The sequence below is a fragment of the Dermacentor variabilis genome, chromosome 7, assembly GCF_050947875.1.
Source record: "Dermacentor variabilis isolate Ectoservices chromosome 7, ASM5094787v1, whole genome shotgun sequence".
Taxonomy (NCBI): Eukaryota; Metazoa; Arthropoda; class Arachnida; order Ixodida; family Ixodidae; genus Dermacentor; species Dermacentor variabilis.
The window spans coordinates 64,909,319-64,926,036 of record NC_134574.1 but is presented as its reverse complement, the minus strand read 5'-3'; the positions used below and the strand labels follow the sequence as shown (position 1 = coordinate 64,926,036).

Sequence of the window (16,718 nt, the reverse complement as noted above, 5' to 3'; positions counted from 1 at the left end):
CGCCCCTGCGGGGGGCTTATTATATTCTAAACGCACCCGATTCCGGCCTATAGCGTAAGCGACTTTTTCATCATAAATGCAAAACGCCTTAGGTGCATGTTAGGACAGGCGCCAAGAGAAAAATAACGACGCTACTCTGGGACTACATTTGAATGACGGTTCATATCAGCATGCATGTCAACGAACCATACAAAATCTGCAGCTTCACAGCTACTCTGAAGCTCAGATTTCTATTTTACTAAGATGTCAGCGGTTTCAAATGATTGAAGCAACTACTTAACTGCGCACGAAACATCATCATAACTTTGAACTTGAGCCTAGCCTCAGGTCATCCGGCAAAGTATTTCGCAAGCAAGAAAACAAATAAGCAACAAGAAGAAACAACAATACGCACGGCATTTGTTCACGCATCCATAATGTCCCGTTGACAATAGGCGCTCCTGGACGGAAAAGCTTATAGTCTAAAACCAGGTTTTGACTGTTCGCCCTGCATGAGGTGAGGCACCATATGAAACACTCTGCGGGAAACCATATTTTATATACTTATTCTCAAATATAGATCAGGTTGATGCTATGTGGGGCCTAGCTCGCCCAACAAAATATAAGGAAGCTCGCCCAACAAAAAAGGTAACACAAGGCAACGAAAGTGTTTGGCCCGCAAAGTAGGACAAATCGCTTAGGGATAAAAAGTGATTCAAATTACTCAAGCAAACTGAAATCCTACGTGCCTTCCAGTTCGTGCTCTTTTTCAAAACATTAGCGCGAAAGCACATAATGTCAAAGTCTGGACGCATAGAGGAAGTTGCCATTCCAACCATTTATTCTTAGTTGTTTCTTGGTTTTTTCTTACCCAACAAAAAATGACGCAGACATTTTGACTTCTTGTGTACCACACCATGAAGCAAATGCGTACTTTTCTTCTTTCTCAGTAATCTTTCATTATTCGCCATTCGTTAACGGTTGCAGAGACTGCTCCTTTATGTGCTTGTCAAGAACAGTAGGTGCGAACTCACAGTTAAAAAAATTTACTAGTGTGTGCGTCAGTTTCTTGTTTAAGGACAACGTGTTCTTTCGCTACTTCAGGTCGGTTTGGAGTTCGTGGTATCTCGGCATTTGTCCGCTACTTTCTAAGCACTTTCGCCAAAATAGGACAATTAGCGGACTTCTAGAGCAAGTTTAGCAGAAGCGATCGACCACTGTTGACTCTCCTTTCCTTTTCTCTCGGCGTTTAATTTGTTGTATATAATAGCAGGCACGAGGCGGAGAATGATCGACAAGTGCAGCCGATTCCTACACATTCATTCCGACCTGAGTGGGTGTTAGAGGGTAAGGGCCTGCGCGGTGCTTCTGATTCTGAATTACTGGTCTTGCAGAGTACTTGTCACTTTCTCCTGAAGGCGAAACAATGAAAACAATACGAAGATGCAGCAACGTTTAGCTTTTCAAGCACACCTCAGCTACACTAGTATTTTCGTCAGCCTTACGTTCCAGAACTTCAATTCTCGTGGCTTTGCTTTCAAAGTTACTCTGACTACTGTCGAGCGTTAAATTGAGATTCTGGAAATATAATGAGTATTGGGCACGTTAATGATACGGCTTTTCTTCATATTTGCTGTGTTTTCCAAGTCAGCGAATGAAATGCATTCGCTGTGTATTTTACTGCTTTCGTTGTTAAGCTGCGTCAATATAGCTTTCTCATTTTGTTACGCCCAGCCTGCCACCGCATTACGTCGAATTTGCGCTGCTGATGCTTGTTCACGCACGTCTACGTTTTGCCTGTTTGCTCGCTGTCGCCTTTTGGAGCACTTTGGCTGACCAAGGCAGATTGATGAAACTGTCAAGTTGCTCAAATGCAACCCCTCCGGTAGGAATTCAATAGCTTGACCATTTATTGCTCTTTCTACATCCGCGCAACACAGTATGGCTCGAAGTCACGCTCACTTTCAGTGAAGGCTTCATTGAGCTCCCTTACAGAAGCTGAGGTAAACCCTATGGCAGGAGGATTTCTTTAAAAAACGTTCATGAAAGAAAGAGGGCACTTTCTTTTAAAGACCAGCAACAGACAGTCATATCAAGCGCAGCATGTAAAAGGTAAAGTGCCTATTCTCCCGTTCCATGTTGACATCCTCTCCTTCATAATATTGCATACGTGTTGAATAAATAGTTAAAAACAGGGAAACGAAGCATCCAAGATGCACACGAAGAAAGCTGCACTAGTCCTACCAGTAGAGGGGAAACGTTGCTGCATTTTAAAGATAAATAGTTGTGCGTTTGTAAAATTTAGTTAGTGTCTGTAGCGCAAACGCAGTCATCTATACATTGCCTTTTTTATCTTTAGTTTATTCACCAATGAATCTGGGTACAAAAGGCTCGTACGGGCAGCCTGAATTCGTCTACTTCTCTAAAGATTTCCTGCGTGGCATCAACATTACCGTGAAGTAGCAATACAATTTAAAATAGAGAGCTTGCATCAGGGGCAGATGATTGCCGAAAAAAAGTTCGATTCTTTGTCAATTCTACTACAACGTTTTGTCGTCTTGAGCGTTTACTTATTATTTTTTTTCAATCTTTCTGTTTTTTTCCAGTCACATTTTTCGAAGTGTAGGGTTCGAAGCCGGCACAGTCGTTTAGTGACTATAAGCACAGTCACCGCGCTTGCTGTGCACGAGGTCTGCGCACAGGTCGAGCTCGGGTTGTGCTGCAGATTACAGCCAGTAGCAGGCTTATGGAAGCGGAATGCACCATGTTTTTCGATCAAACTCAAGGAACCCTCAAGGGGTCAAAATCAACCGGGAACCTTCGGCTACCGCTCCAGTCATATTTCTCCGTGCGTCTGCCGGACGTCGAATCACCTGTGTTAATTTTGATTTTCTAATTATTCTGCTTCGCGGTGCAATAACACTCAGCGCTGGGCGTGCGCGTTGTTGGTTTGCTTGCATTTTGAATCTAGTGAATCGGTGAATAACCTTTCTGCCATAAAAGTACGGCATAGATTGAGCTTTTGCTTTCTTTATGAGATTGCGAAATGTGCCGTTCACACCGAGTCAAGAAAGATTAACCGTTCTTTACAACCCCAATCTCACAATGTGCGCTGGCACTTACAACTAATTTGTTTCAGGTATTTTTTTTAATGTGGAGCAGTAAAATTATCTACAACGGAGGAATGAGTAGCAAGCTGTAAAACTGGAATGCCTTGTTTTCAAACTCACAAGCAACGCGCCGTGACAAATTCGCGTTTTGGGTCCCAAGCAAGCGTCAGTTGCTGGCAGCGCCACTCTTGTGTCGTCATCACAGAAACGACGGCGTTCCTCTAACGCTCGGAGGAACAGGCTGCTCGCTGCACCATTCCAGGATATCGTAATGCTAGTATTCACGATAAATGAACTTACGGTAAAACAGCGTAACACCAATCTATACGTGACTTAGGAGACAGTCGTGCCGTAGGAATTGCCGTATACTGACGTGCCACTGTTTTCCTTTGACATGGTGAGCACCCACTCTTCAGCGGTTGTGGACAGCCGAGAGGCCACAGCTGCACGAATCCAGCCCATGATACCGCCAGTGGAAGTCACCAGCTCGTTCAGATCCGCATTGTGGTTTAATAGCTGTGTCTCCGTGATTGCCTGCGATTCCCATGTTTAAATATCTCACTTTGAACGACTCATCTGCAACTACGGTTTCAGACCAGCACTCGTTTCTCCCTTGCAGCGGGTCTGATTCCGGTCCTCCACCAGTACCGTGCAGACAAATATGCACTATTTCACACAGCGCTTTCGCCAACAGAATACTGCCGGCCTTAACACATTACTGCTATAATCTCACTCAGTGTTTCCAGCGTAAGCTACTGCCGATGGTAGGCATTTCTGAAAAGCTCTCTGTGCTGCTCAAATGTGGTGCTATAATTTTCGGACAGCTACTTTATATATTAAAGTAAGAAACTCATGAAAACGCTAACAAGAGGAACAAAAATGGCATGAACTAAAACCACTTTGAACAACAAATTAAATAGAAAGACTGTGGTGGTTGTTGTAGATACGGGAATTGACGTTACCACAACTGTACCACTGTAGTTATTGTTTCTGCGTTAGTATTATGTCGGTATCTTTTTTCTTTTGTTCAAAGATATCGTACGTCAAACTAAGATGCAACTTATGCTCGCTAGAGCGGTATACGCGGTGGCCAAGCCAAACGCCACTGCACACGTATTGCGGGCGCGATAAACTCGACACCCTCGTCTCGACAGCAAACGTAAGCACATGGTATAGCAGCACTTATTATTTGTACAAATATTTTCAAACGGGTAACAAAAGTAGCTCGCTACCTATGGCTGCTATGCTAGCCGAAACAAAACCTTTGCTTCCCACCCCAGCCGTGTCTCTCTCTTCCCTCAGTCCCGCATAGGAACTAAAGCTATCTGCGTGCTACTAGCTAAATGACCCCATGGAGATGCGCTTTTGCCGAGCAGAGCATTTTTTCTATCACTCTGCGCGCGTTTCATTCCTAATTGACATATTGAAAACAATAAAGAAAGCTTACAAGGCCAGCTGAAGTTAGGTAGTAGCTGTCCCACGAAATAAGCATTCCGGGATACGTAGTTATCGTCATGGTATGACCTGGTACAACGTCCTCTGCACAGAAAGCAACGAAAGGTAAAGCGCTTTACAAAACCATATGATGTAACCAGGCACGTACCCAAGGGAGGGGGGGGGGGGAGGGCGAGGGGGCCCGGGCCCCCCTCGATATTAAGATGCAGATGCAGACCCCCCTCCCTCCTCGCCCACGCCACCACTTCTCACACACATTCCTAAAGTGCCACCAAATTAATGTTGAAACTTGACAGCTATTCGACGGTCAACATTTTGCTGCCTTTTTCACTCTTCGCGTTGTTCTCATGAGGAGGATCTCAACTGTCCGCCCGGCGTCGGCGGCAAGCTGCGTCTTGAGCTGCGGCTTGTACTGCTCTCCGCACTGCGGTCTGCCGAGCCCCAAGTAGCCTGGTTCGCTTCTTCAGCAGCGCTTTGTACCTTGCGAGGAGGCACCATAACGTGTACCGCGTAGTAAATACAGGTAACCAGACTACGTGGCGCAGATACCACATCCCTTGACGTGTGGCACAGTACGCTGCCGTTGATCACGATCATAGTGATGTTTTATTGGCATCCCCTTCGAAACGGGGTGGTGACAAATAGCCATCTAGCCTGCTTGAGTTAACCAGGTCCAGCTACGTGCAGCATGCAACTGCTATGTGCAACTGCTACATGGCTGAACCCCAAGTGGAATATAACAGAATTGTAATGCACAATTTGTACGTATAGACGCTACGCGGCTTGCATGTCACATCGCGCGCCATACAGGACGGTGAAAAACAGTCACGTAGTCTCCTTGAAATAATCAGGTATTCCATACACGTTTTACATTACATCAATATCTATCCATCTCCACAACCTTCTTTTTCTTCCTCGATACTTCCTATCCACCTTGTACAGCTACCTATGCAATTGCTACATGACGTATCTCCTGGTGTAACAGCATGCAACTGCAATACAAAGGGTTCCCGTATAGGTGCTACGCGGCACGCATTTCACATCGAAAGGCAAGTGGCACGATACGATGGTACTGATGATGGTGACCTATTGGCATCCCGTTTGAAACGCGGCGGTGACATATTCACCTAGCTAGCTTGATTTATTCTAATACATAAGACATTTCGTAGCATTCTTGTATACATCTCAAATTCTTCTACTTCCCTAAACCTTCATAACTACCTTGTGCCGCTACATGCAAATCTCCTACATGACATCCTGCCTGGTGTAATAATATGCAAATGGAATTCAAGATGTGCACGCATCAACCCTACGCGGCCCACACGCAACATCGCGTGTCTCCTCGCCCGCTAGGACGCGTTTATCTGGCATTTTCCCGCGGAATGTTAGGAAGCGTTGGTGTGGAACTGAGTATTGGTAGAGTGGTGGCTCAGTGGTAGGGCAGCTTACTGCCACGCAGTGGGTCCAGCTGCGATCTCGGCGGGAACGGTGTTTTTTTTATCATTCCCTGCGATAGCTAGTACGAGCACTGGACTCCTGCGTTAGCGGCGGTGGACACTATGGAAACCCAAACGGCTAATGGAATGATCCCATAACGGCTTACGCTGTAAAAATCACCGCCCATGAGCTCCGTGTATAGATAGTTAACCAGCGAAGCTGAAACGTGCGGCCCCGGTGGTTATCACTGGGTCAATCCCGACGGTTCACTGGACGACGGCCTGATAGGCAGCCGGAAAGTTGGTTGGCAGTGGCTGCTTGAGCTCGTCTGCACGAGCCTCTTCATGGGCCCGGCTGCAGCATCGGTAAGGCGTTGACGAGCTCGCTTCCGGTGCTGTTCATGGCGTTGCTCATCGAAAGCCGCCTGCTCTTCAGGAGTACGTACGACGCGTGACCTACCCATTTCGCAGCCGGAGAGAAACAGCTGCGTGCGCACTCGGCTGCGACGGAGAGCAACAACGTCACTACTGGCGCAGCCGCTCGCGCGCCTCTTCCTTTTTTTCGCGCATGCACATGGGGTTGCGCTGGAGGAGTTTTTGGTGTGCAGGTGAGGGATGGAGGGATGGATGAATCGGCTAGCCATATGCAGCTTTCGCTGTAAAATGCATACATATGCGCCACTCTTCAACTAGCATCTTTCCCGCCGACATGGGTGAAGGCATACGCGGGACTGGGAGTGTACCACCCTTGAATAAAACTCAGAAGTGAAAGGCCGACTTGGAGCATTGGGTGCGCGCGAAGAGCTCTACGCTGGTCGTAAATAAACCTCTTGGGTTCCAGCCTGCGTCACTGAATATGTTCCAGTCGGTGTGTGCCGTTCTGCAATGACAAAACATGTTCATTTAATTTCTCCGATGCTGCGCCTGATCTAACTTACGTCACAAGGACCGCAATCCCACGATTCAGGAGGCTGCACCACAAATACACTCAGCGCGTGCAGCTTTTCAATGAACGTCTTTCACCACAACGGCTTATCGAGCTTTGCCATAAATGCAGCGGGTATGTGCCGCTTTTCAATGAACCTCTCGCCACCATGGGTCACTGTGTACGTGCCACGGAATGCGCGGAAAGCGATGGAACAATTCGCAGCGTTCGCACGCACAGCCGCGCCACGCATCAGGTCGAGGCCGCGGGCACGCTTTTCGGCAGTGCGTCTAGATGGCGCAGCGTCTCCAGAAAGAAGAACGAGGGAGGAGTCCGGTTGCCGTTTGAAGCGTTTCCCAGCGTTAGCACGCATCGGCTCGCCATGCATTTCGGAGGACATGCATTGGCACAGTGTTCTTTCGAAATCGCGAAAGAGGAGTGCCGCTGCAGCTCACGCTTCATACATAACGGGTTTTGACGTTGGGAATACGTTGAGTCGCTATATTGATTCCATCCTAAGCACTTTACCGTCGACATCCATCGCGACATGTGTTCTGCGGAATTGTTTTTTTTTTTGCGTTTCGTCATTTCGTAGTCACTGCCGTAGAAACAGCTTCATCGTGCTAAGCCAACCTAGAGTTCTAAGATGGCTTCCTTTTCCTAACTGCAAACGTATTCGTATTCATACGTGTCAGAATACAGGGGAACATGTGTACAGGAAGCTGTGCCCAATTAGTGTTACTAAAAGCCATCATCCCATAAACAAATGAACTTGCGCCCCCACCATAACGAACAAGAGCGAATTCTAAATTCTTCCTGAGAACGTCCTCACTGGGCAGCCCCATGAAGTCCGTTTTGCGGGGAGATCTTCACGCTTCGAGAACATTTCATTCGCGGCGAAAATTGGCAACGTGGCCGCGCGAATGTGCTAGCTGCCAACAATATTATTGATGCAGGCAAGTCGGAGCAAGCGTGCTTTTGCTCACCCGGTGTAGTCTTTGAAGCTGTTTGGTGCCATGGCAAAATGTACTTCTTCTGTACGCGTAGCATGGCCTTATAGAGGAACCACGTGGTGTGGGCGAAGTAGAGGTCCTCGAAGTTGCCGATGATCTTCACAAGTGCTGAGCAGGCTAGTATCTTATCGATAGTGTAGAAGTTTCGCTTTCGTCCCAAAACATTTTCCAAGTCTTGAATGTCTGCGAGGGCGTTGAGGTACCTGTAGCGTTGGTAAATAACAGTCATAAAGTTAAGCACACGTGATGAACATAGCACAAGAAACACAGTAGGCAGCACACCCTTTCGTTGGTTTTTATTTGTTTCATGCTTATTAAGGTTTTCTACTGGTTGTATATCAGTATACATTTCTTGCAAGGCTATGAGTGGATAAAAAGTCATGTTAAAAAAAAATTCGACCAGGGATGGTTTTCCTCGGCAACTTCGTACTTCTCAGCTGACTCGTCAGTCAAAAAGGTATTTAGTGTTTCTATACGCCGGGTAGTGTCTCGCCAAAACAATGCATAGGCAACAGCTGAAACATTTCACCCCTGCAGGTGTTCAGAATAGCACAGCGCCAATAAAAATGGTAGAAATCTCAACGAGAGAATTTACTTTGAAAGTCATAGATGGACTAAACCGATACACACGTACAATAGGTGCACCAGGGTGTGTATGGATGATGTGTAGGCGTTATAGATGTTATCGTCTCCCGCGATCTGTGTGGTCTCATTCCTCAATGTCGTTTGCGGCTTTGCTCCCCTCTACAAAAATACCCTATAGTGCGCTGTTGGTAATTGCACAATGTGCAAATAAAAAGTACTTTCAAAATTTTCTATCGCCACTTAGAAAGGTTCTAGCATGCTCAGCGCACTCACCAATCGATACAAAAATAGTTTCAGAAAAAGCACTATGCCAATAAATGTTGGAAACATACTAAGTAACAACTGAAATGTAAAGCAAATTCAGAGCATTGCCTGACATTTTAATTTGACTAATGAGTAGGCTCGTGCCGTCCTATAGATATTTACTGCAAATGGTCCCAGTATAGACAAAGTCACACATGTTTCAAAGTTTCTGAGAGAGTATTTAATCACCATTGTCAGCGCACTTATGATTAAAGCAAGCTATCCCCGATTTATCCATTTACCAAGCAAACAACCTGCTACCTTCCAAATTTTTAAAATCGTCTCATGCCTCGATACCAATTTTTCTTTCTTTAATAGCCTTGCTGTCAGTAAAATACGACTATCTATTCTACGCATTACATGACCTCGATAACGCGGATTCTTCCCGTTATTCTCACAAGGCTATGTGATTTTTCATCAAAACATGCAGCGTGTCCATTTGTCCCGTTGTCGCGCACTGCAAGTTATTGACTGCAAGCGTCATCGAGATTATCACACCAGAGGTAAGCGCCACAGGCAATGTATAACATTTATCTACTTTCCTTTTCAGGTACATGCAAGCCGCCATTCACGAGTACGGAGTGTGGCACAAATTCGTGCCAACGCGTATCCATTTTCAGTTCCCCGCTTCATAGTGCCAACGTTAAGACCTATAGCACTTGAATAAATGATGACAAATAAAGTATTTAAATGTGGCTCAGAAATTACTACCGTGAAAATACTACAGCATAGTTAGCAATTGTTCCGTTTCATAAAAGCCACGTTACAGGAGTATGAGCATTGCCCAAGGCGGTATGAGACATTCATTTTCTTACGTGACGGACAAACTCAATATTGAACCAATTTAGAAGAATCGCAAGCAGCAATGCTGCGCGGAAGCTGCCAAATGACAACGGTGGATTCCGGGCGTACCGTCACTGAAGTCCTTCTCTCCGTCGCAGCTGACCGTGCGTGCAACCTCATTAAGCAGTACAAAGACGTCAATCGTAAACAAATCCAACCAATCGTCAAAACGATTGCAGCGCCCGCATCTGCAGTGTTTGGCCTTGCGCGCAATATACGGAGCTTTGGATTAGTGGTTCCGCACATTCCATCCCAGCTGCTGTTATGTTTTGCGCCAAACGTGCCGAAAGGAGCAGACAAGCTCCAGGTGAACGACGTTTATTAACCCATGCTGGTAGGTTAAGGCTCGGACAAGAAAAGTGCCCGCTAGCGAGCGGCACTCTGCTTTTAACCCTTAGTGGCGCATGCGCACTTCGCAGAGTGCTCTTATCTACATGAGCGCCAGCCGACACAACAGCTACAAATATGGGAAGACCACGAGTAGTGCATGCTCCTGAGGAAGAAGCGGCGTACCACAAGCGTTAGCGAGAGTTGGCTCGTGAACAGGCTCGTCGTCGTAGGGCCCACCCAAAGCTGAGCGCCAGAGATGCCGAGTTTAAACGGCAGCGCATTGAGGCCGAGCCCGAGCTGCGCGCCCGAGAGGCCGTAGCTCAGCGCAGCACAGCTTCGCTGTTCGGCCATCTTCACGCACTGAAAGGCGCGGTGATCTTTTTGTTTCATTTATATCAGGTATCTGATAATGATGATGATGATGATGATGATGATGATGATGATGATGATGATGAAGTGCTGAAAATTCCCACGTGATGGGTTTCGTGTCGCGCGTCGCGGCAGGGTTTGTGTTGCGTGTGGCCCGCACTCCATTTGCGAAGCTCTTCACTGTCTGCCTGTAGTTTTCTTATTCTTTTTTTTATCATGATTTTGGGGTATTAAACTGTGCGTTCGTTTTTACGTGGCTTCTCGTTTCATGCCTGTGATCCACGGTCGATCAGGCGTGGACCTTATCGCTCGTCAGCAGTCGCGTGACTGGCCGCTCGGAAAAGTGCTTTTATGTAGCACGTATTCAGCATCAGAAAGTTGCATCGTGAGTTTTTCATATCGCTCAGCGAATTTCCCGTTCACACTTTTAATCTAATTATAATATTTGAGAAGTTGAATAATTACGGCTAATTATCCAATTAGGTGGAATTAAAACATAATTTGAGTATCTACATACGACGTCAAGCAACATTACCGTGGTTTTGTCCCGCTACATATTTTTTAACTCTGGCTATAAGTAGCTTGGACAGCCTGTATATATATTTTTAGCCTCTTACACGGTGGCGTGGCGAGCCCTTGGTGGTGCGCCCGAGCTATGGGGTCGCATGAAAAATAAAGCACTTGGAGTTTGGTTCTGAAAGACTATGTTTGTCGTCTCCCATGCTCCACTCCTTCGTGGTCTTTCTGACACAACCACGCATGTCTTTCTGCTGCACGACGCTATCAAGCCACCGTTGAGTCCTCGAAGGACTCCACTCCTTGACTACTATGAAGTACCCTTTCGTGTAGTTTCGCGCGCAGAGAAAACCTTGACGATTGGCGTTCACTGCAAAGAAGAGACAATGTCGTGCGACCGCGTGAAACCAGCCTATCTTGAACATTGACTCTTCCTGGCACAGCATGGCCTTAGTTGCCTTTGTGCCATTAAACCCAAGCTAACCAAACCAAACCATTGACTCATCATTCCTTCCGCCATTCACACCTAAGCATTTTAACGTACCACATACAGCTTGGCGATACCATCAAACCACTAAGAAAAGGGCGAATGTGCACGACGCAGCACAGCAATGTGACCTGACGCTGTGGAATGACCCGCACGAGCCCAAGAGAAAGGGCAACAGTGTCTCTCGCGACGACAATCTCTATTTGACCTTTACTGAAGGCATTACTAGGGCACAGTGGACGAGATTCGAGGAGGACCTGGGTAGCGATCATCATATCATAAAATTTAAAATATTGCGCCGCAAGACACGGATCAGAACCAGGAGAACTAAATTCACAGACTGGGCCGCTTTAGCAATGTGAATAAGCCACCAAATTTGAAGAAATTGGAGCTTGACTCTGCACCGTCATCAAGGAAGTGAAAAAAGCATGTCAAGGGAATTCAATTGACAACGGACACAGCAGCAGGGAGTCGACCCACACCTCCTCCACTTATGGGAGGTCGGACGAGGGCTTCTCAGACGATGGAAGCAGATAAAACACAGCCGAAAACTCAGGCAATGTATCGTCCGCATTACTCAATTGGCCGAGGGTCACGCTAAAGAACTTACCAGGCAAAATTGAAACCAAACGTGTGACCAGCTTAAACACACGCTAAGCACAAGGAAGACATGGCTCATTCTCATGTCACTTCTACGAAGATGAAAACCAAGACACAACAGGGTCATAGCCTTGCAATGTCACTACACATTTACCAAGGTACAGAGTAGCAAGTATTGGAAGAAATTAAAAATAATGCACTGGGCGAAAAGCCAGAGCAAGAGTAATTCAAAGTCATGCAAGGGCACACCCATTCCTAAATTGGAGAGATCCTTTTGGCACCCCGAGATTGAGGCTGCACTAGCAAAACTAACTCTAAACTCCTCGCTGGGAATGGACAGGGTCACTAACAAAGTCCTCCGAAATATCAACAAGAATTAATTAATAAATCTACTAAATTTAAAGAGCGAGTGCTATGAGAGGGGCGAAATCGGAACATCATGGAAACGTGCTGAAATCGTCATGATTGCAAGGCACAACAAACCGCTGCAACTAGGGAAACGCCACCCCATTTCCCCGACATCGTGTGTAGGAAGGCTGATATAACGCATGGTGCACGAACACCTCACTTCTGATCCAGAAGACAATGACCACTACGTTCGGCTTTAGACAACACCTTTCTACGCAAGATAGGCTATTACAACTCATGGAGGACCCACTACCTGGAAAAATACCAAAGCTACCCCATTCTGGCAAGTAACGTCAAGCGTGCCTTTGACAACGTGGCGCACGAGGCGGTACTCCGCAATTTCCAGGCGACCGAATTTGATGAGCGATTGTTTAGATATGTAGAAAATTTCTTGTCAGACAGAACGACCACCATTGGGATTGGCAACCTGAAAACTGAAAAGTTGTTCAACATGCGGAAGAATGGAACGTCTACAGGTTTGGTAATCTCGTCTTTGCTCTTCTTCATCAGAATGATGCAATTACCTAAAGAACTCAACGAAACAGAAGGGCTCAGTCACGCATTTTACGCAGCCCATATAATAATATGGACCAAAGCATCATCTGAGGGCAAACAGAAAGCATTACAGAAGGCAGTAAATTACATCAAACGTTACTTAAGGAAATGCAGGCTACTTTGCGCACCTGAAAAATCAGAATTGCTAATGCTCAAAGCCAGAGCTCGAGGCACGCCACCTGACTGCGAGCAACCCGACCCGAGCGTACCACATGGGGGAATCGAAATACCACGAGTGGAGTTGCTGCGAATCATTGGCCTTGTCATATGCAAGGGCGGGTTGGGAGCCGCGACGCTCCCCAAACTTCAAGCATCGCTGTCCCAAGTGCGCACCTCGTTAAGAAAGGTTCAAATCAATGGCATAGCGTTAAAGAACAAGACACGCTGCGTAGCGAACAGGCGCTCATCAGGAGCCGGATCGCATATGGCACCACCTATCTGGCCCTGAAGAAAGTGGAAATTCAAAAACTAAGCACCATGATTGGGAAACCTGCCATGACTGCATCGGGAATTCCCGAAAGAGCACCTAGGGCACAATTACTCGAACTGTACCTCCGCAACACGTGGAAGGAGCTCACAGAAGCGCGCAGAATGGGCCACAATAAACTATTTATAATTTACTCCCACCGGTAGAAGCGTGCTACTTCGAACGAAACTCCGAACGCAGACACGAGACTCACTTTCGATGGTACCAGTACACAGCAATATTGTGACGGTGTAGGAGATCTACACCGGCCTTTAAGTAAACACAATAGCGAGGGCTCCGAACTACAGTATCGGAAAACAGTCGACCTCGTCTTCTTCCGTTCTCGCGCTGCCAGCACATACCATACTGGAACATTAATCCCCGGGGGCCAAAGCGCAAGGTACATGGAGCTAGTCCACATGGTAGGGCTTGAGCCTCGATTTGCGCACAAGTTTTATAGCTGCGGCCGCAGACACAGTGGGGGCAACCGCAGGGGAGACCCCGTGTGTAGAGTCAGTCACTTGGCACACCACGCGACAGGGTACAACGTAACGCGGCAGCAGGTTTTCGTAGAGGCCCACGCGACGAAAAGGCCGCCCGAGGACCAGTGAGCCAGGATCAAAGTGGGCATCTCGGTGGTGGCGATCGTAAAGCGTTTCATGTAAAGTCAGATAATCTATATGACGGTCACGGGCAATACGGCAAGCAATTTCGGCGCGGGCAATGGCATACAGGGCATAGGACCATTTCGCCGGTGAATCTGTGGGAAGAAAGGAATCCAATTGCAGGAGTGCGTTGCAGCCAATGAAAGGATATAAAGGTGGACAACCCGCAGGGTCATGGCGCAAAGAGTTATAACCGAAGCTCAACAAGGTAAACTCACAGTCAAAGTCCTGATGATCTTCTGACACATACATAACGAGCATGTCGGTAAGTGTTCAGTTGAGGCGCTCAGTCAGTTTATTTGTTTGGGGCTGGTAACCTGTAGTGAACTGATGATGAGTAGAGCAGAATTGCAGACGATCGTCAAAGACTTTGGCGAGGAAGCCACGGCCGCGATCCCTTGGAGCTGACAAGGAGTACCGTGCTGTAGAATAACATCTTGAATGAGAAAATAGGCAATACACTGTCTTTTAGAACGAAGAGCCCGAGAGGGGGGTCCGAGGGTTATGCGGTGAGGCGATCCACGATAGATCGTAAGCAAGGGTCACAGAGCTGCGCGATGGCGAATTTGAGAAAGTCCGTAATGAATAGAACACGAAAATCCGTATCGTCGTCGGTGAGATCAGGTGGGCAAGCCGGATGTTGAGACAATCGGTGTCCTAGTGCAATCGCACCGATTGGAGTATGCACAAAAAAGGAGTATTCCTGTAACCGTAATGCCCAGTAGCCTAGGCGTCCCGTAGGGTCTTTCTTCGAAAATAGCTAACAGAGGGCATGGTGGTCCGTAATAACAGAAGTGTCGCCACAACCGAACGTATTCACGTTCGCTGATGCAGTAATTCTGCTCAGAATGTGGAAGGAATCGGCTAGCGTAGGCAATAATGCGGGACAAGCCATTATGTCACTGGGCAAGAACAGCGCCGATGCCATGACCACTCGGATCTGTACGAACTTCGGATTCGGCGGCGCCGGGTAGAATTGAGCCAAAATGCCCGGATTCGTTGGTCTAGTAACAATTTCAGAAAAGGCGGCGGCCTGCTCAGTTCCCCACGAAAAAGAAACGCCTTTATTGGGAAGACCAGTTGATGGGGCAGGCGATGTCTGCGAAGTTCTCGATGGAGCGTCGAAAGTAGCAAAATAGTGTTATAAGGGTACGGACATCGTACGGTGAGGGTGGAAGCGGAAATTTTTGTACTGCACCATCCTTGTCGGGATCAGGCTGTATGCTGGTAGTGTGGACGAGGTGGCCAAGGACATTGATGCTGGCATTTGGCGGAGCTTAGCTGTAGACCGGCTTCTCGGAAGACGGCAAAAAAAAAAGCGGGAAGGCGATGGGGATGGCTTTCGAAGTTGGGCGAATAAAGAATAATATCATCAAGGTATCACAGGCTTGTGGACGACTTAAAACTTCGAAGAAGAATTGAGTTCATTATACTTTCGAAGGTAGCAGGGGCATTGCAGAGCCCAAACGGCATGACTTTAAATTGGTAGAGGACATAAGGTGCAATGAAGGCTGTTTTCTCGCGATCGTCTTTGTAAACAGCAATTTGCCAGTACCCAGAGCGGAGTTAAATGGAGAAGTAACTCCCACCGCGCGAATAGTCTAACGCTTCGTCGATCCGCGAAAAAGGGTAGACCTCCTTCTTGGTGACCTTGTTAAGATGGCGATAATCCACGGAAAACATTCAAGTGTTGTCCTTTTCCGTCACCAGCACGACTAGAGAGGCCCAAGGATTGGAAGAAGGCTCCAAAATGTTCTCAAGCATTTCGTCGACCTCGTTTTGTATGATGGCGCGTTCGCGCACTGACACACGGTAAGGTGTCCTGAATGGGAAGGGCACCGCCTGTCTGTAAACGATGCGTAACCACGGTGGTTTGACCCAATCGACGACAACCAAAATCAAAGATATCTTGGTACGAAGCTACGAGGGAGGAGAGAACATCAGCGTAATCAAGTCGCAGGTCAGGGGAAATCATTCGGAGCAATGGATCTTGATACGTGGAAGTTGAAGTCGACTCGGCAGCCCTCCAGTCAAGCTGAGGATCAGTAGCCACTGCCGAAAAAGTACAGTGCTGCAAGGAATGCAGCATAGCTAGGGAAATAGTGAGCGGAAAAAATTTGCCTCGATGACGTTAGCGCAAGAATGGGACGGCACGCTTGATTATTCCGAACTGTAACAACGGTGTTGAGTAACGTAACTTGGCGGGTTAAGAGAACGCCCAGAACAGGATATGCCACGTAGTCTATGCTACGTAGTTTATGCCACTTAGACGAATGTTGCGGCATGGGGCAACAGAGGAACGAATTGACCGCACCTAAGGCGGGGTATGTCTGCGGCGTCGTCGCTAGTACATTAGGGTAGACCTAAGCGGTGAACGCCAGAAGAGCGGTCGATAAGCGCAGAGTGCAGTGTCAAAAAGTCAATAGCTCGAATCAGATTATGAGGGCAGCGGTCGATGACGGCAAAGACGACGTCATTGTCGAGCGGTCGAGAATAACGTATCGCTGGAGCTATGGCCTCAAGTTCCAGACGGACGATCTCCGTGGTAATAGCTGTACTTGACGGCTTCGATTCAGGCCCAAACGACGTCGATTCAGGAGGAAGTAGCCGCGGTGTTTGGGCGGCGATCGAATCGCTGAGCAAGGCCTCGCCTTTTAGCTTGTTCGATGCGTC

General features: G+C 47.4%; 1 protein-coding gene across 1 annotated transcript in view; it reads right to left on the bottom strand.

Moving 5' to 3' along the window:
• LOC142586817 (putative phospholipase B-like 2) overlaps positions 1-16,718 on the bottom strand; it is a 270,042-nt gene that overhangs the window by 24,284 nt on the left and 229,040 nt on the right. Inside the window, exons 5-8 of the mRNA XM_075697683.1 lie at positions 7,892-8,121; positions 4,537-4,628; positions 3,463-3,623; positions 395-487 (exon numbers count right to left, since the gene is read on the bottom strand). Of these exons, the coding sequence (XP_075553798.1) occupies positions 395-487; positions 3,463-3,623; positions 4,537-4,628; positions 7,892-8,121 (576 nt within the window). The remainder of the gene's footprint in view (positions 1-394; positions 488-3,462; positions 3,624-4,536; positions 4,629-7,891; positions 8,122-16,718) is intronic.